This window comes from Bombus pyrosoma, linkage group LG6 (assembly GCF_014825855.1).
Source record: "Bombus pyrosoma isolate SC7728 linkage group LG6, ASM1482585v1, whole genome shotgun sequence".
NCBI lineage: Eukaryota > Metazoa > Arthropoda > Insecta > Hymenoptera > Apidae > Bombus > Bombus pyrosoma.
In genome coordinates, this window is record NC_057775.1 from 5,041,486 (window position 1) to 5,069,019 (window position 27,534).

The 27,534-nt window shown below is 37.8% G+C and overlaps 5 protein-coding genes across 6 annotated transcripts in view; 2 read left to right on the top strand and 3 right to left on the bottom strand.

Moving 5' to 3' along the window:
- Positions 1-101: 101 nt before the first annotated feature.
- LOC122568421 (putative eggshell protein) lies at positions 102-842 on the bottom strand. The gene has a single exon (XM_043728121.1). The coding sequence runs from the start codon at positions 840-842 to the stop codon at positions 102-104; it is 741 nt and encodes a 246-aa protein (XP_043584056.1).
- A 2,514-nt stretch (positions 843-3,356) lies between these two features.
- LOC122568422 (histidine-rich glycoprotein-like) lies at positions 3,357-4,175 on the bottom strand. Its single transcript, XM_043728122.1, has one exon. The coding sequence runs from the start codon at positions 4,173-4,175 to the stop codon at positions 3,357-3,359; it is 819 nt and encodes a 272-aa protein (XP_043584057.1).
- A 2,099-nt stretch (positions 4,176-6,274) lies between these two features.
- Positions 6,275-7,018, top strand: LOC122568325 (histidine-rich glycoprotein-like). The gene has a single exon (XM_043727952.1). It carries the CDS (start codon positions 6,275-6,277, stop codon positions 7,016-7,018), a length of 744 nt encoding a protein of 247 aa, XP_043583887.1.
- Positions 7,019-7,526: 508 nt separating this feature from the next.
- Positions 7,527-27,534, bottom strand: part of LOC122568322 (sarcoplasmic reticulum histidine-rich calcium-binding protein-like) — a 49,365-nt gene continuing 29,357 nt past the window's right edge. The window contains exons 1-2 of one of the 2 annotated variants that reach the window (XM_043727949.1): positions 8,749-9,933; positions 7,527-8,365 (exon numbers count right to left, since the gene is read on the bottom strand). In XM_043727949.1, the coding sequence (XP_043583884.1) occupies positions 7,884-8,365; positions 8,749-9,538 (1,272 nt within the window). In that variant the 5' untranslated portion in view covers positions 9,539-9,933 and the 3' untranslated portion in view covers positions 7,527-7,883. Of the gene's footprint in view, positions 8,366-8,730 lie in introns of those variants that run through there. The other variant, XM_043727948.1, reaches the window with a different exon arrangement.
- Positions 14,658-17,632, top strand: LOC122568423. The gene is made up of 3 exons (XM_043728123.1): positions 14,658-15,714; positions 16,597-17,099; positions 17,416-17,632. The coding sequence occupies exons 1-3, from the start codon at positions 15,580-15,582 to the stop codon at positions 17,630-17,632; spliced, it is 855 nt and encodes a 284-aa protein (XP_043584058.1). The 5' UTR covers positions 14,658-15,579.

The following is a 27,534-nucleotide window of genomic DNA, read 5'->3' on the forward strand; positions in this document are numbered from 1 at the left end:
TAAATATACTACAAATAAAGAATCCATCATGACGTATACATGCATATATTTAATTAGAATAAGATCTATTTTATGAAAAGCATTAATAAAATATAAGAGAATTAGTACTCTATCTTATGTATCCACTTCCAACCGCGATCACTTGAATCTTTTTTACCATAATGATAATCGTTGTAATAATAATCTTGGTGATCTTCGTCGCCACTGTATCCCTTATGATCTCTGCAATCGTGTCCCTGTTCGTAATAATCTCTTTCACCATAATGATCCACCTCGTGTTCATCATAATCGCGACGATCGTCCTTATAATCTCCACCTTTCTCTTCCTCGTGACCATAACGATAACCGCCATCTTCGTCGTCGAAATCGGAATCATGCTCTTCGTCGTAAAGCTCGCTGTGATTCTGATATTCGTCTAATTCCTTTACCTCGTGACGACCATGGGTGCTGTGTCCATTGTCATAATGGCCATTGTCGAGGAACTTTTCACCCTTTTCACTTTCCCTACCTTCATGATGTTCATCGTAACGATCGTCGTCATGATGATGGTATGTCTTCCCTTCGCCATCATCGTCGTAATACCCGTAACCTTTGTCCAGGTTATCGTGACCTCTGGTAACTTTGTCCGCTTCGTGATAACGTTTGTAGCCCGTATCGGCATGATCACTAGCTTTGCCTTGGTGAATAGCGTAACGATCGTTACCACCACGTTCCTCGTGTCGATGGAAATGAAAGGTAGCCGCTGGTTGCAGATCCTCGTAATTAATGCTCGCCGCGAAACTCACGGGCGCCAAAATAGCCAGAAGTATCAACAGACATGGACCTCCACGTACGGCAAACATATCGGTTTTCTTTAATCTCCTGCTGGCCGAGTTCCTATTTTTGAAGAGGGCGCAAATGTGTATCTAAAGTTTGGCGATACGGTTGATTGGAAGAGTATATATTGATTCGCGGTTAGTGCCTCGTGTTTCGTCGTATTTTTCTTAGGCGAGTGGTCCTGAAAGTACAGCTCGGAAAAAGATTCCCTTTGCCTTTCTTTTTTAGGAAAGGGAAAATCAAATTTGAAAATTGTATCGTATGTAGGTCGAAACGAGCGGTGGATCGCGCGACGTACAGCTTCATAACGTAATAACATTTTTCTATCAATTCGACATGAATTAATCGTACGGAGTATTTATCGTTCGAGAATAACGGTGAAAGTGATGAAGATAATGAAAAAGTAGCTTCGTGTACATTGGAAACTTTGCGTATTTCTTTTTTATTTCATAATTGACATATCAAGAATTACGAAATCCATACTCCCTTAGAAAACAGAAATATCATATATAAGCAAGCAAATTAGTTGAAAATGGACGAATGAAAGACTATTACAGTCTTCACAAGAAATTCTGTATTTAAGGTGTCTTCGATCGTCATTTTCTTTACCTGTGGCAGAATTTTGTAGCGGATTCACAGCGTAAATATAGTCCAAAGAAATAGCCAGTGCGAAGAATTCGTTTGCGAATATTCGTTCGGAAATGTTACGCGCCAAGTGAACGAAATTGGCGATATTACGGCAGTGTAGTTGACTGTTACAGCCAATATGATGCGGATGCGCGAAAATCTAACTTTTATATGTCTTTCACCTCAGTGTACGGTATAATCACTGTTAGGAAAAACATGCAAAATTTAACCAACGTGACCTCCGTGAAGGGAGAGAGCATTGCCCGATGTCCTAACCATGCTACGTTGGAAAACACATTTGCTACGTGTTACGGAAGTTAACGAACTGTCGTGTGAATTCGAATGTTTTGTAATCCGGTTTGTCTACCTGGCCGTAACGAGAGAAATTATATAATTTCGGTTGCGAAATATCGATATGTTGCATTAAATAATGACTTAGTCACTGACTGTTTCTAATTTACTGTTTAGTACAGATACGCTACATTATGTTTTAAAGAATTCGTGCATGTTCCCAAAAAAAGTGTACGAAACGTTTAGCAGATGTAGACACATTGTTCAATACCTAAATAAATGATATATAAGAGATATATAATATTATATTGTTTAATAGATTGTTTCAGCTGGCAGTTTCATGCAGTGTTTTAAAACGATTGTTTGACTTTTGGGAAAAAGACAATTTTCACCATTTTCTGTTACTTAATTCTTCGAGTTTCTAGATCCTTAAGAATATGCATCTTTGTCTATGACGTTCATGGCTGTAAAATAATTCACTGCGACCTTTTACGAGGAGAAAAGGTACCGACCGATAAATAGCATTCTTTAAGATGGCAAATATTACTAACTACTGTATAAATATTATCGTATCACATTTAAATCATTTGTATATATATGGTAGGTAATATTAGTTAAATTAATGGAAATGTTTAAATTCTAATTCAGAATCTTGAAGAATTTAGAAACTTAAGAAAAAGCCAAGAAAGTAAGTAACAGGAAATGCTCGGGATTATGACTTTTTCTGGCCAAACAGCTATTTTGAAATACCGTACGCCCTGGAGAAATTAAGAAAGCAGCGAAGGGTGGAAATAGGCAGAGGAAGTGCATTTTGTCCTGACGTATATGCATCTCTTTAACCATAACAATATCAAAAAATTTGAAATTCGATTATGTAGGTCAGGGAATCAGTTTGTTAAAGAAATCGCTATATATACATTTTTGATTCGTGATATCGGTATTTAACGTTGCCACCATTTGTAAAAGGATCTAGATCAATCCCGTCCGCTATTAATTCTGGAACCTAGATTGCTTTACATTGTTTCCTATGGCGTAGTTGTTGCAGTCGAAGTGTGATTGCATTACGTGGAATCCGTAGTCATTGTAACTGTTCGCGTGGAAACCTATTGATTCCTCAGCTGATCTCTACATTCCCTGGTATATATGTAGAGAGAGATTGTAAAGATACGAGGTTCATGTTTCAATGAGATAGAGTTATGAGAACAAATCAATAATTCGTGACAAAATTTACGATAATCGATATAACGAAAATTTTTATCAATTTTCTACATGAGATATAGACTAATGCAAAATTATTGCGTTATTTCCCGAAATTCAGTTGTATACACTGTCCTGCTACTCTTACTATTGAATTTAATTAATCTCTCTTAATTAATCGCTCTTTTTGTAATCCGTTCGGATAGAAAACAAATTCAGAACCTTAAAGATATAAAATTATACAAAAGGTACGAAGGAATATATTCCAAAGAATAAAGGGAGAAAGTTTAATCGTTAAGGGACGGTTTTATTATTAAAACAAAACATGACGATTCACATTTCAATGTCTAAAATTAATTAACGATGTAGTAAAAAACAATTGAGACAGCAAATATAAGAAAATTTCATTGCATTTGCTGCTTCTTTTAATGGTGTCCACCATGTCCACCACCACCGCCACCGCCACCGTGACCGCCGCCACCACCGCCACCTCCATGGCCGCCGCCACCGCCACTCGAATATCCATGTTTCTTTCCTCCATGGTGCTCCTCCTTTTTCCCATAATCCTCGTGATGCGAGTAATGATCATCGTGTCCATGTTTTCCATGGTAACCTTTATGATCATCATCGTAATGTCCCTTATCAAAGTGACCCTTCTTTCCATGGTGATCCTCATGGTGTCCAGAATGATGATGACCACCCTTCTTGTGATGTCCATCTTTACTCTCATGGTGTCCATAATGATCACCATGTTTCTCGTGATGACCTCCCTTGTGATAATCATCGTAGAATTTGTGCTCTTTGTGATATTCATCCTTATGGGCTTTGTGATGATAACCATGGGTCTTCTCACCTTTCTTGTGACCCTTTTTGTGTCCATATTTTGAACCCTTGTGCTCATCCCCATGCTCATGGTGGTGCCCATGTTCTTCGTGCTCGTCATGGTGTCCCTTTTTGTGCCCACCATGTTCTTCGTGATGACCTTCATCGTGATCCTTACCATAATGACCATGATCACCTTTGTCGTGATGATGCTCATGTTTGTACCCTTTTTCACCCTTTTCGCCGTGTTCATCATGATGGTGTCCATGATGATCGTGACCACCGCCTTCCTCATGATGGTGGCCATGGTGGCTTGCTGACATTTCGAGGTCTCTTTTATTCCTCAGCTCCCTCGCCATGGACAAGGAGATAAACGTACAGATCACGGCTAAGCCGAGATACGGCCATAAACTCTTCGCCATGTTGGTTGCTTTGTAGACCAACGAGTGCTATCGACTGATCACATCGCTTTAAAGCAAAGCTTATATACCTACCGTCATAGTCGCGTTTCATACGTAACCGCTTTCGTTCGTTCGAATCGTTGCTCTCTGGTACTACACATCACCGCTGAGTGTTGTTCGAATAAACTTTTATTGGGAATAAAATTTTATTTGTTCATTCGTTCGTTATTTGATTTCAATCCCATATTTGTTTATTTGTTTATTCGTCCGCTGGTTATTCCAGTTCTTCTTTCTTTTATTTAATCTATTTTTCGTAATAAAATCTAAAATTGCTATCGAATTGAAATATGTAATTAGATTACCTAGATAAATATCGTACTGTGAGTCTACCGATACTTGGAATTTTTTTTTGAAAATTTCTTAAGATAGATACGCACAGTATGCATCAGATTTAAGTAGCTTCATTTCGGAAAAAGCTATACGCTTAAATCAAATTGAAGTAAAATTAACTAAGGAAAGAAATTTATTTGTACTTTTCTGCAAATTTCAGATTATGAACGAGTCAACTATACGCTAGTAAAGTAAAGAAATACGCTATAAACAATTATCTATAAATAACAAATTATTGAAATTCATTCGTCATCATTTTGTTTGTAGCATTGTTTATAGCATTGTCGTATATCTTTCCAAGTCTCACATTGTTGTTCATAGAATCTTGATAGAGATTACTTTTTCGAGTAGGATAGAGACGTTAAATAACAAATATTGATTGCGTTAATACGCTTTTTCCAAACGGCTAGCAACAGTCAGCGTTTTTCTTCATCTACGGAGTAATTAACTGTGAAATAAATTAACGTTATTTACTCGAGACACGGAAAGTACAGGGACAAATCAAGCATCGATAACGCGACACTCGATAAGAAGCCAATCAATTTGTAGACGGCTGAATAACGGTAGAACGTTTATTACAAAACAGCCGAGTAATATGAAAATATTTCACCGTTCACCGAACTTCTTTCTGCAACGATAGTTTCTCGCTTTCGTTCCCGATTCAGTATTGGGCAAAAGTTATTTCGACTGACAAATAAAAAGATGTACAGATCAATCGAACATAGATCGTAAAATCGAATCGAAGTCAAAATTTTCACAAAGGGACCGAATAAATTGCTTTTTGAAAGGAATGAACGAATAAATCGAATATCAAACGGAGGAATAATTCTGTTATATTCTCGTAATTGAGGTTTGTTTCGACGATATTATTCAATTAATTATACTCATTATTCGAAACGAAAGTTTACTGCCTAAACTTCTTTCATTCTTGTCACAGATTTCTCTCGGTGCTAATTAATTTTTGCGAGCCGAATATGAACATATGAAATGGAAATATTTCACTTTCGACATAACAATTACGTTCTGCGCAGGACGAAGAGATCAACTGTGTCAAGGAATTCCGTAAAAGGACGACACGATCGTTTTGCGATTGCTGAACAATATTTGTACTCGTGCATATTCGCATTGATAAGTCTAAAATTTTGTACTTATATTACATTCCTGTCATATTTGTATCATATCTACATGTACACAACTAAATTCGAAATAAAATTTCTTTTTTACCCTCCCTAAGAGTAATTGTAAGAATGAAAAATCACTAATACAAAAACAAATGCATGATACGGAGTTCTCTGATATAGCTAAAATTCTAGATCATGGTGAAAAATCCAAATTTATTAAAAAATAGAAAGTACCGAAAATCAGGCCACAATTACGAAAGGTCACATTGTCTGCATAATAATTTAGAAAAAACGTAGACGAGAGAAAAGTATTGTTTACATGTGTCTATATCTTACCAACAGTTTGGACTAGCAATCTAGTTGCATAACGGTCTCGTTTGACGGCGCCGATTCGATCGAAATCGATGAATTGCCAACTGAACGGGTTAAGGAGACGTTACTTTCGCAACACGGTAAAGAGCCAGCGACGGAACCGCTGCTTCCTTAATATCGATTATTCCCCGTTCGATATATAATCCGAGCGTGGTTGCCGGATTACTCATACCGAGCGCAGCGTCGGAGTCGAACGTATCGATTGTATCGATCGAATTCCGACCGATCAGCACCGCTATGAAGTCTCGTCTAGCGATTTGTCTATTGTTTGCTTGTATCGTCTGTCAGTTGAGCTCGATCGTTGCGCGAGAGATCTACAAGGAAGACGATGATCTAGCTGCGGCAGCCTCCCATCATCATCATCATCACGAAGAGGGTGATGGTGGAGAGCATCATTCTGATCATCACAGCAATCACGGTGATAAGGGTGAGAAAGGCTACAAGTCGTCTCACCATCAGGAGAAAGGGGAAAAGGGACATCATGACAAAGATCATCATAGTGGTCATTACGACGAGGGCGAAGGCCACAAGAAGAGTCATCATCATGACGATGGTTATTATTCTGAACACCATAAAGGTGAAAAGGGGGAGAAAGGACACAAATTCCACGAAGAAGGTCACTACGGAAAAGGACACAAGACGCAGGGACACCACGAAGTTCATAAATTAGACGAATTTAAGAAGGACAAAGAATTCTTCGATGAACACCATGATTCTGGACACCATGAAGATCATGGTGGTCATTACCACGAACATGGTCACAAGAAGGGTGGACACTTTAAGAAGGGACATCATGATCATGGGGATCACGAGGATCATTATGGAAAGAAAGGACATTATGAAAAGGGACACCATCATCACGACGATAAAGGACATAAGAGCGAAGGTGGGCACGATGAGCATCATAGTCATCACTCTCATCATGGCAAGAAAGGAGGACACGATGATCACAAATCGTGGGGATTCAAGAAAGGGCATTAAGCATGATTCTTATTAATTGTTATGTTTGTTGAACATCGTGTTATGTTGATCTTTGTATCCGATCGAAATAAATACAATTTCTAAAAGAAAGTTATTTGGTTTGAAATGAACTATTTTCTTGCTTGTAAGATTGTTTGTTGCTTAAGTAGAGTTAGCTATCCCGATCATGTGATTTTGTTTCTATGAATAATACAATCAATTCATATTGTAGGGTAAGCATTAAAATACTTGAATCCTTTACGATGTTTATTACAATTGTAATTTACTTGAGTTAACATCAATTATTCTTTTAAATTATGATAACTACCTAAAAGAGTTCATAAATAGTTATTAATTTTGTTCTATCATAAACTCTACTTATTTATAAAAATTTTCCTTTATTTGGATAGCAGAGTGAAACAGTCTAGGATTCTGCGGTTATGTCAAAACTTTTGTTTAGCAATACTTCTGTGGTATTTGACAGACTCGAATCTATCGATTTGTAGTAAGTTTCCCAATACTTCAAGTTTTTGCGTTAGGCACGTTACGCTACACTAGCAGCCCTTAAAAAAATTAGGTCAATAACACTTTCTAAATTTACATTTTCCAGTTACATCACTCGATTAAGTAACAGTATTTTTACCGTAACAATTTAAATTCCGCATTTCAAATTATTCCTGATCTACTTTTCTAGTCAAGTGTCAAATATTTTAGACATTTTTAGACATATCTAGATAAAAAAATTTTGACATAAAAATTAACATTAGGAAGAATCACAGTAGTTATGCTCTATTTTTTTTTATTATTATGGAACTTAGTTTAGGATATAAACAAAACAACAACACGGCTTATAATATCACTGATACAGTAAATGATACGATATGGATCAATCATCTCCTTTATGGAACTCGTGTATTCTATCCGATTTTGAATCCTCTTCGACATTATAATCCTCGTGATTTGAATAATGCGATATTTCGCCTTCTTCGACCTGTTGACCTTGATCCTGGTTGTCATAGCGTCCCTTATCGTAACTTCCTTTCTCTCCATGATCTTGATAATCGCGTTCAGAAGAATGATGTCCGCCTTTCTTAAAATCACCCTCGTCGGTCTTGTAACCTTTGTCGAATTCCTCGTACTCCTCGAAATCACCCTTCTTATAATCGTCGTCGTAAAAGTCCGTCTCCTTCTTGTATTCGTCCTTGTGATAGACATTGTGGAAACCATTAGTTTTCTGCCCCTTCTTATGGTAGGACGAATGCCCGTAACTACTTCCTTCTTTGCCTTTCTCTGCCTCCTTGCGGGAACCATGTTTTTCATCTTCGGCCACGTGTCCTTTTTTGTGTTTACCTCCGTTCTTATGGTATCCTGAACATTTAACAGCGATTATGCGAATGCAAATTCACTTTACTACGAGAGTATCGATTACGAATCGAATATACTACAATTTGCAAATAGAAGCATTTGCACTTGCTATTAAAATTTCATTCTTTCTTCTTAACCCATTAACGACCAAGCAGTCGAATAATGTTTAAAGATCGCATACTCATTGTTAAAAAATCTAAAGGAAGTAAGTTATTATGGTAAACAACTAAAAATTTTTACTCCAAAATCGTATTAAAATAATGGACATATTACAAAAGTCCAGATATTAGAGAAAAGAATTTGACAGCAATATCGAACGTAATTTCGCATGATCATCATATACAACAAACCTTCAAAAGACAACAAACCTTCAAAAGACAACAAACCTTCCTCATGTCCATTATCGTCGCTACCAGATTCCGCTTTACTAAACTCTTTCTCCTCCTTATATCCCTTTTCTCCCTTCACCACTTCCTTCGAATATTCTTCATTCGCGTGTTTCTCTCCCTTTCCTTCTTCCAAAAAACCTTCATCACCCTTAGATCCACCGATTGCCTCATGATCGTAACCATCACCATGGTCGAACGTTTTCACCGATCCACCGTGATATCCATCGTGAATCTCTCCATCGATATCATCCCAATGATCAGTCTCTTCGTCTCCTCCTTCCTCGTCGCTATTATCCTCCATACTTTCCTCGTTACCATGATCCTCGTCGTCACTCTTCTCCTGCGTTTCTTCTTTGTCATTCCCTTCGTTCTCAACGACCTTTCCATTAACGTAATACGGGACGCGTAGCAGAGGCTTGGTAGGGACCACTGAGTGATCCAGAGATTGCTCGTTACCGTAATTGACAGTTCCTTGGTGGTTGGAGCGCAGAACATCCTCGGCGCTTACATAGGGGTGCAAAAGCGTCGTTTCAGGAACACTGTGTGCAACAGGTGTAGCAACGTACTGCACGACGTCCGGTGCATGGTAGTACCGTCCACTTCCGTGATTGCTGTATTGCACGTAGTAAACCGGAATACCCTGTTGCTGATTGTACACGTAGCCACTGGCCGTCCCGTCGAGATCCTCCGCCATCATCTTCGTCAACGTCATACGCTCGTTTGTCGTTGGAGCAGCGTCGCTCTGGCAAGTTAGAAGAAACACGCACACTAGTGCTCTGGATAACATTTTATGGTAACACAGATGTACAGGAACCGGTACAATCGGCAAATTTAAACGAAAGAATCTAATACCAATATTAGTCGAGTAACGTATGACGAGCGAGTTGCTTTAAGAAATTAAACGTTCGCCTGATTGATCTATGGTTAGTGTTATTGCCAGTGAACCGGAATACACACTGGTATGTCTATGAATCGGCGACTTCGCCTTATATATACACGTGATTCGCTGGGTGAATAAGGGATCGTAGAGTGGAACCGAGAGTATTCCACGGTCGAGCTCGATAATTCAAGTACACCGTGTTATTGACGGCTTACCCGGCCTGTCCGCCGTGCGTTCTAGGGAAGCACGGGTGATTTGCGTAATGCATCGATATGACACTGGCATGGCCATTGACCGATCGCTTGTCCCCTTTGGGATACCTTTGGTCATCGTCATCGAGGATTCTGTCGGGTTTTAATGTCGCAAGATCCTTAACTCCCCCTTAACTCTTTTATTCTCAAGTTACTATTTGATAGATATTTATCTGTAACTCTACAGACTATTATATGAAAAGTGTAAATGATTTATACAGAAATGTTGATATTTAGAAATGTACAGAAATTTACAAATGGAATATAAGATAATTATAATTTCATGGTTAGCCTCGACTGGAAGTAAGATTGTAAAAACCAAAGGGGGTAGTAGATCAATTTTAAATTAATTAACGCGATATTTTTAAGAATCTGTGAAGCTATAATGGAATTATACTAAGTTGAATTTAAGTGAAATATTATATATTATCGTCGCATAATACTCAAATCGACAATGACAAATTTTCGCAATTTGTTGTCTTTAAAAAAAGCAACATGTGCAAGGATGAAACCGAATGGAAAATACGAAATTTTGAAATTTGGATGTAATTTGAAATGGACGACTTTGTGATACTGGCAGGATCATTCGCGTGACGTTCTATTACTTGCGAACACGTTCGACAGCGTGAAAAGGAAGCCAGAGGCGATTCGAGCGGCAATTATTTGCAGCTCGATGTTGCTGCTTGATTGGTTCCGTAGGATCGGACGAGGAATTTTAAAAAACAATTTTTAACAACGCAGCAGAATCGAGTTTACCAATGTGCAAAACACGATGAGTCTAATGGAAGCTTACACTTCGTAAAAGTTGAATTATAAGAAACATCGGTGTTATGCAATGAAATTTTCGCAGTGTTACAAACTCACACGAAGCGTTGGTAGTAGTATTAGATATTTGCTATGAAATTTAATACTTTACTATTGATCCTTCTATTCCAGTATAAATTATTTTCTAGTTCTATAATTTTGTCATTTTTAAGTACAGTTTTATTTTTATATTTAAAGTAGTACAGATAATTTAAATTTAATTTACATCTGTTACACTAAAATCTTTAATAAATGTCTAAATCCATAAACGATCGTGCGTACAATCTTATCAATTGCTAAATATCGTACTATTTAACAAAGTTCTTCAAATAATCATTTCATCCCACTAACTTAAAATCTACTCTTGCGTAAACTCGACCGTTTACAAAATTAAACTCCGTAAGTTCTCAAAGACACTGCACTTTCTCACAGAAGAAACCGCAATTCTTATGTAAAGGACGCAAAGGAAAGTGCCGAAATACCTATCGTTTCTCTAATCCCACCACGCCTATTACCTACCCAAGGCTGGCATAGTTTCTCTCCAGTTATAAAGGAGCATCGAACGCTAGATTAAGCACAGGACCTTGCATGCCCGATTGTAACAAAAGAAGCCCGAGGTCACGCAAAAATTTCATAAAATCGTCAAAACTTCCACAGAGCCTATTCCTTTCGATGCATAACTTCTGTAGCCATCCTGAGCGAGAGGCGATCGTGTCGATCGCTCGAGCGGACCGCATGACATATAAAAGAGCTCGGCTGATTTCGTCGCGATTACAGTAGAACCGAAAGTGTTTCCGTGAGCTGGCGTGTCCCGAACAGCATCCAGCGAAACGATCCAGAGCAACGAGAATACTGTTATCTATCCAACATGTATATAATTTAAATTGAAATTTCAAATTTTGGAAGAGCAACTAGAATGTTAAAATTAGGCTAACATGTATATAATTTAAATTCAAAATTCAAAATTCAAAATTCGACATTCAAAATTTAAAATTCAAAATTCAAAATTCAAAATTCGAGATTCAAAATTTAAAATTCAAAATTCAAAATTCAAAATTGAAATCGAATAAGTTTTGGAGCCAAAATAAATTTTGGTCATATCACCAAGGAAATGAGAATCTTCAGAGAGTGGCGTACTATTAATGCAGCGTTCTGTATATATGTGTACTCGACGATCATAATCAGTATCACGCAAGCTGATAAATTGCATCATGATGTTTGGGAGAGACATGAATCAAAAAGTATTGAGAAGAAGCATGCTTTCAAAGAAAGCGATGACGAACCATCCTATAAAACGAGCTTTCAGAAGATGTTGATCCCCATAAAAGAACCACGTGTGGATAAGAATTTCCGAATGTTTCGAATGCCTTTGGAGCCAGACGCAGAGATACTGCCGGCTCACTATACAGGTGTCAAGCCTCCCGGAGTTGATCATATGGAACTGAGACACGCAGACTCTCAAATTTCTCAAACCGTTCCCAAAATTGAATCTTTGAAGAAGTTTGAACAGGCCGGTAATCAACAAGTGTCTAAAAACCAAGAATCTGCAAGTGTAACTGGCGAGAAAGGATATCAGAAGGCCTCTTCGTTTGAGAAAGCATATAAAGGTGATAGTTTGAAGGAAAAAGAGAAGACACGATATGTCGAAGCTGGTGGAAAGAAGAAAGTTCACGAGAATAGGGAAAACAATTCAGGTCAAAGGGCAGAACAGATTGGAAGTAAAAAAGGAGGGAAACATAAAAAGAAAGACAGCAGTCAGGTGGATCACAAGGCAGCTGGTTATCGTAACGTTTATCACAAAGACGAGTATAAGAAGAATCATGATTTTTATAATAATGATGATCATGGCGGTCATTCGAAGGAACATGGAAGATATAAAGAGAAATACGTTGCTGTCGAAGGCAAATTCAAGAAGGGTGGCGCTCACGATTTCAGCTTCGACGAATCAGAACTTCGTAAGCGGAAAATATCGGGGAACTCCCAAGCTGGTGGAGAAACCAAAGGTCACAAGGCACGGCGTAGTTACGGTTGATTCTTTAAAAACTGCCAGGGATTCGCAAAGCGGGCAACCAGAAACGTCGGTGAGAGGTTTGACTTCGGTCAAATGAAAGCGCGTTAACTCGCGTGCGCTTTTCACGGAGGCTGAAACCATTTGCGCGTACAGAAAGAGCGTAGATCGTATTTGTTAAAATAAATTGAAAATATGTTGTGATTCGTTGCTGCTTTATGAATATGCCTGTATTTAATTTATTACGCGGTTAGTTTACCCGGCAAACATATTGATATTTATAATGCGATAAGTCGATAATTGAGAGAGATTGTATTATATGTGCTAATTAATTGTTTAGGTATTGCGTTATATTTGGGTAATTACAACGCAATTTGTAGATCGATATTACTGTGAAGTTTCTTCAATTTTTACAAATCGTTACCTGTTTTGTATGTTAAAGATCTACCTATATGTTATATATGAATAACTTTTATATTATATTATAAAATATTTCGTATCGTGAGATGTTTCTTTTAATTTGATATATTTGTACAATTATTAATGCACGGATGGTGAACGTATTTGATTTCATCTTCTTCATTCTGGATTTTATGTTTCATATTTAATTAAAAACGCTTTATTCTTGAAGAAAATTTTTACAAGAAAGATGCTCCACGTTTAAAAACACTCACTGTAAGATGGAAGGAAAATCCGTTTACATTTGTGGAACATATATTCTCGTCCATTTCTCTTCACCTTAACCAGAATAGCAACCTTCCTAGCGATCCAGAATTTCTCATTTCGAGTGTCATTGATTCGGCAGGCGAATCTGGAGATCCAAAATACACTCTCGCATTTGCCGCTACTTCATCAGGAACGTATTGTTCAGTTTCCTTTTTTCTTCGCTGGTTTTATTTATATGATGCACGGGATCCCCTCGTTTCACGTGTCAGCAAGCGAAGCCCTTGATTAATGGATATTAATAATGCTCGGCATTGTTACGCCGATAAATTGTAATCTTTTGGTGTATCGGATCAAATAAGAATAAAAGAGAATAATTGATGCAAGCTCGTCTACTTTTATATATAGACATATGTACACACACACATATATGTACATATAGCATTGTCTCATTATCTTTGTTCGAACATATGATAGTCTACAGTCCTCGTGTACCTGTGAATGCTTCTAAATTGAGTAGGCAGGTTTGTTTTCTCTCGGAGATGTTACTTTTGGAGATTTATAGCGCGTTTGGTTTAGATCGCGATATAATAACAACTATTGATGGATATTACATAATATGTATTTTTATGCTCGAGCTTTTTATGTCTTAAACCTGCTTTCGTTTCGAGCGAAAAAAGAGCTTTCAGTGTTTCAAAAGAATTTTCTACGTGAAATGGAAACAAGAGATCAGGCATGTAAATAACGATTCTTTCTTATCTTGCAACAAACAAGAAGTTTATAAAAAAACTTCCTAGTTACTCTAAAAGAAATATGTACACAAAATTTCTCTTACTTTATGCGTTCAATATTATTCTGTTGAATGACTAACACAAACTTCTCTATCTGAAGAAAGAGGCCGTTCGAAGTCAGGAAGGATTTCATTGAAATCCAAACATTTGCCCCTTGTAACGAAAGCAGAATATTCCTAAAGCAACCATTTGCACCTTTAATAAAATCAGAAACATGTAGGTAACTTACGTGAAACAAGCCCGGATCCGGTGACCCATTTAACCATTCCTGTACTTCTATTTCGCTACCCCTTTGCGTTCCTCTATCTTACATACGTTCAGGCCCGAGCGTATGATTCGCGCTCAATGTACATCGTAGCTATACACTTGTCTCTACGATACGTAAGTGCATACGCGTTTGTAGACCGGCAGAAATCTTGATGTGCTGGTACAGAGTTACGAATTCTCTCAATCTTGTATACGCACACATATACACGCAACACATCAAGACAAAAGTGGCGTGTGCAGACGCGACTATACGAACGTATATATACGCCTGTGTATGTCCATATAAATCTATGTACGTAACGTACGCGTACGTGTGAGCGCGCGTACGTGTAGATAACCGTATATCAGAGGCGGTGAAACGCGGTGCGAGTAATACATAAATCAGCTGGTCTGCAGGCTGCCATATCATTTCGTACAACGGTCATGAATGAATAGAGCCGTGTGTGAGTTATCGTTTTACCTGCTCTTTCAAAATCTAACGCAGCTCGCGGGTCTTCGGTTTCTCGTACATTTACGTAATTCGCGCGTCACGTGTATCGCGAAACTCGTACACTGTCATTCGCAAGTGTGTGAAGTTGCGTATATACGAGAAAATTCCGCAACGAAATATAACACGAGTTATAATTTCCTATACGTATAATAATAATTCAGCGACACGATAGCCTCGACATCGTATCGAATTAGAAAAGCGAAAAAATTAATCCGTTTGATCACTAATGGTAAACACCGTACACGTCGGAGGAGCAAGGTTAACACGGTTTTAAAAAATCATATTCGGGGATGATGATGTCGAGTGTTTTTGAGCGCCACCTGGATAATTCGTGTTTGCTGTTTATCTCGACGACGATCAAACAACTCGTTGATTTCACGGTTATCGAATTAATTTATGGGATAATGTTTTATTATGACATTAATTTATATTTGGCGTAAGTTTGCCTCGTAATCTCGTTAATCGAAATATACGTAGAGGTTTTTTGGCTGACGTTTGAAACATCGAACGATCAAGCGAATCGAGATATAATATTATACGTAAGAGGAGGTAAATCCTCCGCGTGTACGTGCGTTTCAATCGATTGCAAGTAAGCTAGATGTAATTTAAAAAATGTAACATAGCGATTGAAGGAAAATGTTATTTTATCGGAAAGGAGCACTGAACGAAATGAAATGGCTGCGTCGCTCTTGGAAATGTATAGTAGTTCCATCCGCAAATGCCTCAAACATGTTTCGAAATACTGTCGAATTGGAAGCAGCAGAGCAACTTTTCATTGTACGGCAAAAAATTTGAGTGTAAAATGCAGCGTAAGTGCACTTTTTACTATAGTTGTAGATTTCATCTGCGATAGGTACGTATATAACCTATATAGAAGTACAATTACATCGTCGACACTTACATTTACTTTAATAATTAAAAACCATTGTACAAATTACTTGTGTATGTATAACTTACTTGTACTTCATTGAAGAAAATATTCATCGCTTCGATCTTCTCATACACACGTGCAATTTTAAAGCTTCTAACATTAAATTAATGTCGTTCACAAATTCAATACACGCTTCCGCACATTTAATTTTACTGGAATATGCCTGTTCTCTTGATATAATATTCTCCATATTATGTTTCAACTTACATCACGATGTTACATATCGTAGAAATTAAGGCTAATTTTTATATGCGTATACTTACTATTCTAACCTAAAAATTAATTACAAATCCTATATATGTCGTAATTTCACACTTTATAGTATATATTTTATTTACAATACACAATTCGTTAATTTGGTCGATTTGACTATCTCCTTTTTATCCTATCTACGGTAATGACCATATAAATCGTAACATGTTTCTTCATAATACGAAATAATTATCGCTACATTCGCATGAGTGATGATTCGTTCAAATAATCAAAATTCAACCGTAATATTTTATTCAAGGTATTGCGCATGAATTATGAATTTACTAAAACAACATCCCCGATAACAATCTAAATCAATAAATCATAACATGTGTAATTTAACATATTACTCGATAAATATTATACTATTTAATGAAACTCTTCAAACAGACAATCATTTTATGCCATCGACCCAAAAATCCAACAAAAGATTCGAACATTTACAAAAGATCCTACATATATCTTTGAAAATTCCTGTGTACTTACAAATTAATCAATGGATTTTCAGGATAAACCATTTTTCACAACTCGTTTAGCTCTACCTCCCGATTACGAGAACGTAGCAGATTTCATGTGCGAGGCATACTACAAACACGAACCGGTAGTCATCAACATTGGTCTCGGAGGTACAGAGGCCCCACCTATTTGGAGACGTATGATGCTAGAACAAGTAAAGGCCGGATACTCGATCATCGCTGAGAATCGAGAGAACTGTATAATCGGTGCTGCCCTAAATTCTATAACGGACCATAACGAACTGAAAATGTTATGTAAATTGTCAAGATGCTGCGAGAACGGACCTATTCGCGATCTTATCGAATTTTTCGCCTTCGTACTCGAAGCACCTAGAGTTTGGGAACGTTTTCCCGTAAGACTTATCTTTGAACAATGCAGTTTAGCAGTAAGTTGCGAGTATCAACGTTTAGGAATCGCCAAAAGATTGATCCAGGAAAGCTGGCACTTGGCACGCGATTGTGGCTACCGATTGTTCAGACTAGATTGCAATAGCAGGTAATGCATAAAAGTTTTCGTAACGACGTAAGAATTTAAAAGTGTTGAAAACTATCTGGAAATCGATCGGTTAAAATTTAGCTCGTCAGCCATAAAAAGAAAGTATTTTGCGATATTCGTTGTCTTATAGGAAAGCGATAAAAGATACGAAAGTTTCATTCCAACTGTATTAAAATAAAATAACTTGATACTACATCAGCAACTATCTTAGATAGAAAATAACTCTCGTTTTTTTACGTACTATGGAAAAGAAGTTGAATTCTTTTCTTAAACGTATAAGTCCATCAACGATCTAATGAAATTCTTTTCGACACAGCTATTGTGCAAAGATAGCCGAAGGTTTTGGATGGCCAATGATCTGGGATATACCATTCGATCAATATGTCAAAAACGGTAAAGTTATCTTCAACCATGTTAAGGAACCACATACTACGTGTCGCGTCTTCGTTGATCGTTTACGATATTGTAAAACCTACTGTCTTCCTTATAAGGATTGTAAAACAACAACACCTGCTCCGTTCCCAGAAAAGTAAAATAAATGTTCTTACATTCTTGCGTTTGTCAATTATTAAAATTGTTAATATTCGTCGAAGATGATGATCGACCTTCGGTCTTTTTATTTCTAATCCTGCTACATCCTTTGGATCATTTTAGGTTCAATAATGTTTCTTTCTTGACAAATCTCTTAAGTTTGCAGAAAGTATTGTACTGATTGTTTGGGGTACTTGACTTCTCGTCTTCAGAATTTATAAATATAATTAGAGAAAAGATATTCATTCTCGCTTTAGTCTCCACGAATACGCCGAGTTCGACGGCTCCGGTGCTATAGGTCGTGCGAAAGTTTGCCAATCGAAGAGAATAAAGCGGTGGTAACATTTAAATGAAATTCTCGATATTTGACTTGTAAGCCCCGTCTCGACACGAAGCCGGGTTTCGAAGCGCGACTTTTCTGAACGATGGAATTACAAATACCGTACAGAATCGTAGACAGTTTCCAGTTCAGTCGAATTCGGTTGCTAAGTTCGATTCGCGGAATGAAAACTCGACATTGCGGGACGTCAATTGAACGCGTCTGTCACGACCGCAGCAGAGAAATAATAGTCGTCGAACGTGGCGATTCGTTGTTGTAACGAGGTTCCGCCCGCGGAATGAAACCGATCCGCGGCACATAAATCGCGTTCCGTGTATTTTTACTGTCGACAGGTTTGAAAGTGGCCGGCAAATTGCCGACCGAATTGATCTATTGCCGGCTCAGTTGACTCATTTGTAAAACAATTTCAGACAGACGCCCGATCGTCCATTACCGGCTCAGTTATTGCCGGAATTCGGATGCGGCGTCTGCAAACACTAGCCGCCGCTATGATTTAACCATGCGATCGTGGTCGTTTTATGAGATAGACATTCAATCGATGGAAATCGATTATGTAGAATCGTAAATGAGTTCCGCAAAGTTCCGAAATCTACGAAGTATCACGATCGATCTATGAATACCATTTAATCTGTTGACCCCTCTAATTTAATTGCTAACATTTTCGACATTATAATTTCTTAATTTAGGAATCACAGAAATTTTATATGTCAAATCATTAGAATGTTATCCTTTCATTTCTGTTAAGAATAAATTGTATGGTATTTATATTTGCATAGGCCACAATTGGCCTTATTCGTTGTCCCGCTTAATTCCGTGATGGTAGAAAGCTCTTGTTCAGATATTTCACTATACGGCTGTGAAAATCATGTATTTTGCAAGAGAACGTAAAACAAATTCTTGAAGAGCTTCGTAAAATACAAGAATGTACAAAACTCATAGGAAATCATAAATTTCCCTAGGAAACATACAAAATTCATTGAAGTAAAAATTGAATTTAGTCGTCTATTCTTTTGTTCCACTGCTTTCATATCGTTCCATGTATTCTACAAACTATAAATTACATATACAGGATTCTTCGATCTCATCTAAAAAATATAAAATGCTTTTCGTGTTTGTGGAGGATATGTTATATAAAAAAAAAATTATTCACAATAAACGGATGGTATCTTTCTTACAAGCAAAAAGCAAAGTTCATGTAACAGGTACATCTGCCTTCGCAGTCGCTTATATACACAAAAAATATGACTTTTCATAATAAACAACGGCGAAATATCATGCAGACATACGATACGTAAAGTATTAAGTCCCGCACGAGCATCCGGTCAGATGTTAAGCCAATATGTAACCGGAAGCTCTGTTTGTCGAGCGGTTTAAACGGAAAGGCGCTTTTGCCCTGGTGCAAAACGAACGTAAGAAGAATTAAACGAAACGTTCTACAAAGTAAGAACGAGAAAGTACGAACTTATCTCAGCGAAGATAAAGAAGATTTTCTCAAGTGGGACTATATTACTGCTTAGAAGTATCTGAACCTCTAACGTTCATTATTAATCTGAACACTGTTAAAGTTCGCATACAATTCCTACAGATCGATCAAAGTGTACAAACACTTATGAACGGCAGTGTCGAACACATATTTTTCTGAAATAATTAGAATTTTCTGATTATATAAAGAACATTAAAAGTTATACACATTATAATTAATAGAGAAGTAAAAATATACTAACCAGAGAAACAGTCCAATGTATACTGACGCGACTTTAAGTAGAACGAGCATCGAACCGTGTTTTGTCAGACACGTTCCACTGTAAATAGGTAAATGCTTGCTTATAGATTTAACTAATTGTACTAAAGAAAATGTCATTTCTATTTTTCATTATTTATGCACGGTGACATATTATTAACGTATTATTACTCTATGAAACTATATTAACGGCTACATTTTTTTGAAATAAAAATTATCACGCACGGGCAAAGAATCTTTTGAGTTGTTTCATCGTAATTAAAGTAGAAATTCCTTACGCAAACATTAAGACCTATAAAATGAAACATTCTACCCTCGTAACAACAATGAGATTCAGCCTTCTTTCAGCGAGGATTAAGCAACTATTGTAAATCAACTATTATCAGAAGACGTGTCATTCATTCGAATTATACGCGCCTTTTTATGGCCTGTAAAATCGAGTCGTGTGACGAGAAATTAGCGCACCCGCTATTTTTCCCCGCTGTAAAATTTCAGCCATTTCCTCTTTTTTTTCCGCGGATGCAATGAAATTCTTCTCATCGATACGACCTCTGTTACATTTGACGTTTGTCGGTCGAACGGACAGAAAGCGCTTCTGTAACGAGCAAAGACAATTTACAAGTATATTTCGCGATAAAAATAATAAAATGGTTTAGAATAACGTATGTTTTAACGTCGACTTCGAGTTTCCGAATTATAGCGGCTTTTACGTTCTGTCAAAGTGATTAAGTATTATTAGAGATTGGATTAATTTAGATGTTGGTTCAGAACTTAATCGTCCGTGAAAATACAATTACATTTGCTTCAATTCAATATACATATCCTACATCGACCATAATGAGATCGTAATCTATACTCTACGTTGTAACACAAGAGAATGCCGTGGTCTATGTAGAAATCAGTTAATTGTTTACCAGAGCAGACTGGGAACGTTTGGAGGTAGAATAGCATAGAACTCTGATTAAAAACATGAAATTTGAGCAACTAATTTGAAGTGTACCTGAAATTCCTCTATATGAAATTAAATAATCATGTACACCCTCCATTCTAAATTCCTTAAATTCTGTACTTGAAACATTTTTCTTGGCTCTTCTTGCAATTAAAATTTAATATTAAGAATACTTCACATGCTTCCTTCCTTTCGTAGGCAGACTTCACGCTACGTCTGCTATGAAAAGGTCGTATATTAAAGATGTTAATACTTTCATTAGCTGCGATTCATTTCACATAAGATATATTCTACCTGAAATCCCAGAATTTCTCATATTTCAATCTCTTATAGGGTCAGTCCATGAATGTCAGTGACCGACGTAACGCACTTGTATCGAACAATTTCTTTTCATTTGATCATTCACATTTACAGATTCAGAAAATGATAGAAATGGCGGCAAAATTTTGGAAGGAATTTTAAAGACTTCCTCTATACAATATCAGTGGCTATATTTTATAAACTGGTTTATATATTCTTTGCTTTTTGATTGTATATATTTAAATACGTATGAAGAATTCCGTGTTTTTTTCTGGTTAAGCTTGGCTAGGATACTCTATGAATATAAATATAAAAAACGTTACATAAATATACATCACTTGAAGCATGTGCAGGTAACTTTGATTAAAAGGTACATCAGGCAAAAATAGTGATAGGTATAGTGAGAGGATGATACGAGGAGTTAAAAAAAAAAATCGAAAATACCGGATATAATATCCGATGAAATGAAATTATGTACGAAATTTTACTTAGTTCATATACTGCAACAAAAATTTATTATTTACCTCTTACTATTCTTTTTTCATTGCGCTAGAACGATTACGCAATTAAAAATGTTACACGAAAAGGAAGAAATTGTTTAAATTTTATTGGCCGTACAAAAAATCAATCATAAAACGATGATCATGAGACTTCTCCATTCTTAATATCACCACGCCATATCCCATTCAATATGACATACGTCTGAAAATTACGTAAAATTTCATCGCTACATTTCCGCGTTTGAAATCACTGGAACAATGACCGGCATAAAAAGGAACAGTGCAATGCGCACCCGTTACCTGGGACACTTAACGAGGGGCGTAGAATCGATGGTGGATTCCTGTTTAACGTAGACTCTCGTCGATGCAGAAGAATGACAAACGTTCTTTGCCGCCCGCTCGATATTACCCCAGGGGGAAAATTGCTTCGGAGGAATTCAAAGTGACGACAAATCGTTGTGTCGTCGATGGGGCGCTTTCAACTGTCACAGGAGTGTGGTTTTTCTAGCGGAAACCCGGTGTCGAATTCTATCGATTTAATTCAGTCCCGAAGGGTCTTCGCTCGGTCAGGCGAGATTCGTTTTAATCCCTTTCTGTTTCGCCTGCTAATCAGGAACGTTAAAAATTCAAAATGGTAAGAGGAGAACCGTTCCATTGGAAGATTAGAAGCAGACACCAAAAAGAAGAAAATGTGAGACAATGTGTCGTATTTTTTATCAAGGAAGACCGACGATTTGTATCAGCGTTGAAGGAACTTTTATTTCGCGCATAAATTTTATTTCATACAAAAACTTCATTTTTATAAAAATGTACGATTCCACGCCGAGTCGATTATTCCTGTATATGTCGGCATCTAGGATCTTATTCAAATTGGGACATATCGTGGTCCGGATGATAGGAATATAATCGCAACAAGGGCTTATCTACTCGTGTGCTCTTCACAGTACGTCAAAATATTATATGCACTCCTTAACATTAATAAGTTGGAGAACATACGCCGACGTACGGAGACGTAGTGAGTCGCTCTAAATGCTAACCAGCCCCGAAGATGTTCAAACCGGCGCTTGCATGATCCACGGAGCGATGTTCATTCTTAGTCGATACACGCGTACTTGGCACGTAAGCGCATGCATTAAATGCGTTTCCAGTGTATGTCGAATCAAAATCAAATCGAGTTTGGAACGTGGTCGGATAGCTGCGGAGCCAAGGAGACAGGGTAGATCCCCGACCGAGACGACGTCGGTCCCCTAACTCACCTCGAAGTTTCTCAACTGTAATTCCGACTCGATAGTTGCCACGGTATTACGGAACTGCGCGCACCGCCCTAACTCCATTAATCATTACGGCTTTGAGATCGGCACGGGATCGTTTTTGAGAGGAGGACTCCAGAACGAACAGTCGCCACGACTCGAATCCTAATCTATCTTGGATGGTATACTTACGGCCGACGTCGATCTTACTTCTGCGTAGAAATAGAGGCCGGCTGTTTGAGTTACGACCACGTCGTAAGATTCCCCTTCCGCTCGACTTTAGGCACGAAGGCAAGAAGGCGATGGGGAATCAGGTTGATCGGCCCCGCACTAATGTCGATGGCGGTATTTAAAGTTTTATCGGCATCCAATCTTGATGAATACGATTGCCCCTTGTTGGTTGCGCTGGGATCTGTGAGAATAATCGAACGGTGGAAATTCTATCGTCGCGTAGATTTGATTCTAGTTGATTTCAGAAGATAGAAAAACTGTAAAACCGTTAGGTTCCTGGGATTCTTAAGGAGTTAACAATTAGAATTAAAGATAGAATTACAGAATTGAAAATCGTGCAATTTCCTGCAATATTCAATGTCATTTAGAAAACCTGATACGCGCATTTTTGTCGATTTTCTGATAATACCGTCGCATGATTAAATGGGTGAATTTTAATTCGACGTAATGGAAAATAAACACAACTTGTACGTCTATTGAAACGTACTTGATACATCGATGAAGCTTTATAGAAGCCAAACATACACGTGATCAATGATACGAGAAAAACGAAATGTAGAAAAAATTTTGATAATATGGGATTGATTGACAAATATATTAATAATATAGAAACGATATTCGACTTAACAGAACTTTATTATCCAGCCAAAAATATAAGTTACTTAAACTTCTTTTACGCTTTCCCAATTTCTGTCATATCCGCTCTATCAATCCTCCAGTCTCATTTTCCTCTAACAGTTAAATTCCAATGAATACAGGACGGATTCTCGACGCGGAAAGGGATATCACTGTGAGTAGGATTCTACGCCTCTCCTCGAGTATCGAAGAACATACCCAGCGTGACATTTGTCGAGGAGCTTCCGTACACTTGGACACGCCAAGCGAACCAGCTTAATCTGCATAATTCTAACTACCTGTGTAGCGGGTTGTCGTGTATTTCGAGGAATACGCGCGTCTAGCGCCCATAATTCCACTAATATCGGGAATTGTTCGGCGAATTGAAATAGTTCGTCGAGAGATCGCCATCCTCTTCCACCGCAAGTCGTGGCCATGCGTGCAGACGTCGTCGTCGTAGTTGCGTCTAGGGTGAAATCCTCCCTTGAAATTGTTTCAAGCAGAATCGTTGTTGCCGATGACAAAGGCGTCGTCGAATTAAGGCACCTCCGAATGGAATTCTCACGCATTAACACGCGTTCGAGCTGAATACGCCGTCATTACTCGCGAAATGGTTTTATCGAAGTTAATGTTTCTTTGCCGGATGCTGGTCGCTTTGTTGAACGATTTTACCGATGACGCGCGGTGCTTCGTAATTGACGTTGATGGGCGCATGAATGAGTATTGATGATGTAACTGTGATTTTATTTTCAGAATAAATTTAGAATTTAAGAGATAATTTGACTATATTGTAGACATTACACTTCATGTTACGAACAGCTAAATTTATATAGCATTCGTGTCCTATGCTAAACTCGATCGAGACACAACTAATTGTCCTGAATCCGTAACTGTACTTGACTTTAATGTGTTCAGAGATAAATGTAAATTGCAAAACTAACATCTGCTAAATGCTTTCTACTAAGACGTCCGTGACAGGTGAAAATTTTCTCCGTAACAAGAAGCATTAGATTTACTACAGTATTAACTGTCAGCTTCCAAAATTATACATTGCGCTCCTATAAAATTCGCTACCTAAGTTTCAATATTATGAAAATAATTATTTAATGAGATCGATCGTTATATATCTTTTATCAAATTCACACATACTTTAGTATTTAAATCTCGAATACGTATGCTATGTGGTGAATCCATTTAATCCTTAAATATAAATGACTCAACGACCTTTGTCCGTATCAAATCAATAATAAATTATATACAATATAAAAATTACCATGTATCGCAACAAAAATCAAGTCCTGCAAATAATTAGTTTCAAAGAATGATTTATTTTAAGTACCCAAACTGTTCCATGTACGTCCCATATGTGTAATTTCCGCATGAACATGAATTCGAGCTAAACATCGCCGGCTATCTAGCAACAGTAGCATAACTCATCAACGATGAGAACGTACATAACAGCCTAACCTTCGACTAAGTTAACTTGACTATCGTTACAAATTGAACAAGCATTATGACCAACCAATTGGAGAAGTTGAAGCCGGCGTTTGCTTTGGAAAGTCATATCGTTGTCGCTCGCGAGCCAATGTGTTACGAAGCAGTCTCGGTAATTAGAGCTCTGTTGCTGGCAACGTGCATGTCTATCTGCCAGATGAACCTAACTCAGCGTGCAAGGATCCATTAACACGTATATTCTCGCCAAGGAACGTACGGTCTGGCTAATATATACGACAGAACACGTGCGTCCATACGGAAGCTGGCAGCGAATCGCACACAGCAAAACGAAGCTACTGAACCGGCTGTATTCTACGAACGCTACTAGCAACAATTAGGCGAGCCCTTTGCCATCGCACCGGGACGCATACCTGCGTCAGTTCACGGAATACATGTGTTGCTCGTGCAATTGTGACGTGTATATATCTGCCGACCTGGTGACTATGCTCTGTCCCGGCTTATGTTACGACGGTATGCGACGTATGTTGCGCGTCGGCCGACCACCGTAAATCGCGTTATTTACGCGCTCTGTTATTAGCGTCTCCGCACAGATTTCCTCTGACTACGCTTCCTCTTGACTTCCAACGGTGGATAAAGTAGCTTGACATCGAATTCAGAAGATTTCGATGCAATCGATAGAGTAATTTTTGTACAAGTTTTTGAAGAGATAAAATCTCATATAACAATAATAGCAGTAATGGCAATAATGGCAACACCCACGCATGTGTCAGTAAAATTATGATCAAAGGAAAATATTACAATTGCCACCGATACACTTGTTCGCAAAAATAAATAGAAACACGACTGTCGGTTCATGGAAAAACTTTGAAATGTTAAAAAATCTAGCTTGCACGTTGTCGATTTTCTTCTTGACCCGTGCGTAAGCAACATGATATCTTTCTTCAACCCGCTGACCCAGAAACATTCTTGTCACGTATCCTACACGTATGCTTTTGCTTTTCACGTATTTGAATCAACGCGCCGCGGCTTATGGTCCTCGAGTGGAGTAGTAAAAAACGGAAACTGAAATGGAACGCAACGTATCCACGGCGACATTTGCAAAGCTGCAGATCGGTAGATCACATTAAAAAAGAAACTTGAGGCGCTACGTCTCTGAATGAAAGCGAAACTCTAAGCTGGTACCTTCCATTCACTGCCTTATTATTGTCAGTTTTCACAATTGGTGTCTACCTATCGTCTCGAATCTCGGAGATCATAGCGAATCTCGTTTCAATATCTTATTTTTGCAATTGCTGGTGGTATAATTAGCTCTTCTAAAAATTCGTTATAAATTAGTTGGAAGTTTCGCACACGTAAACAATCCATGTCTCCGGCTCTAAATCTATTCAATTGCGAATTTCTTTCAATTTATAACAGAATAACTAAATAGTCGTGGTGGGTTGGAGGTCCCATGAACTATTTCTCACATCTCGCTAAACACGAAATTCATAGTCCTGAGGGTGGACGGTGGCCAGCCTTACAGTTTGATACTGATGAAATAGGTGCACCGTCTGGCTTACGATTGTCCCGAACAGGTTGTATAACTTCAGGGGCATGATGTCCGAGACCTGAGGGTCTCAACTTACGAGCAGCGATTCAATAGCATTTCCAAGTTCGAGCTACCAACGCGTAAACTTCGCTTACATAAAGTATTCATTTTAAACTTCATCGTCGCTTACACGGTACGTTAAATCTCCCTTTTCGAGACGATTTACCTCTGCTGCGACCAAGGAAAAATCCGATCCCCCTTATCCACACAATTTCACGCGCAATTAATATTTATGTCGCGACTCGATTCTTCCCTCGTAATTCAGCAATCTTTTGCGCGTTGTCGCGCTTCAGTCGATCAAGAGCCAACATGCAGAACGATGAAAACAGCAGTAACTTAGCTCCAAGCAATTATTGTTAATAAGAAAGCGTAATGAAATATGTCTGCAAACATTTGAATATCTTGTACAATCACATATGATATACTAAACATTTCTAAATTGAAATAAAAATAATCTAAATTAGAAAACGTATTAGTAATAATCATTGTACGTATGCTCCAAGCAAAAGGGTTGAGTGTGATTTACTCGATATCAGAAAAATGTTAATCACAGCTAATGTATTTCTCATAAAAGTACGCAACATTTCCAAATTTCGTGAATTAAGAGTAAGAGTGTTAGGAAGATGATACATTTACACTGTACATGTGAATGTGTGTGTAAGCGTCAGAGGGCGTCCAGGCCTTAGTTGGGACAAAAGACGATTGGCAGTCGTTAGAAGCATCTGGAAGAGTCGATTGACAACAGACAACTCGCGTGCGAGTAGGTTTTCGAGGTCTTCAGTGTGTAATATACATGTATAGCTGGAGTGTGTGAATAAAATAAACTTTTGTATTTCCGAATCCCTCCTTATATCTTTACAAAGAGAAAAAAAGACGTTTAATCGAAATACGAACGTCTAACGCGACGAATGGCAGTCGAGACTGTTTAAACTTTC

Bases quoted from the DNA above. Each gene is read 5' to 3' on its own strand.
- LOC122568421 (XM_043728121.1), bottom strand. From the start codon at position 842: ATGTTTGCCGTACGTGGAGGTCCATGTCTGTTGATACTTCTGGCTATT.
- LOC122568422 (XM_043728122.1), bottom strand. From the start codon at position 4,175: ATGGCGAAGAGTTTATGGCCGTATCTCGGCTTAGCCGTGATCTGTACG.
- LOC122568325 (XM_043727952.1), top strand. From the start codon at position 6,275: ATGAAGTCTCGTCTAGCGATTTGTCTATTGTTTGCTTGTATCGTCTGT.
- LOC122568423 (XM_043728123.1), top strand. From the start codon at position 15,580: ATGGCTGCGTCGCTCTTGGAAATGTATAGTAGTTCCATCCGCAAATGC. The intron at 15,715-16,596 runs GTAAGTGCACTT...ATGGATTTTCAG, and splicing joins ATTTGAGTGTAAAATGCAGC to GATAAACCATTTTTCACAAC. The intron at 17,100-17,415 runs GTAATGCATAAA...TTTTCGACACAG, and splicing joins AGACTAGATTGCAATAGCAG to CTATTGTGCAAAGATAGCCG.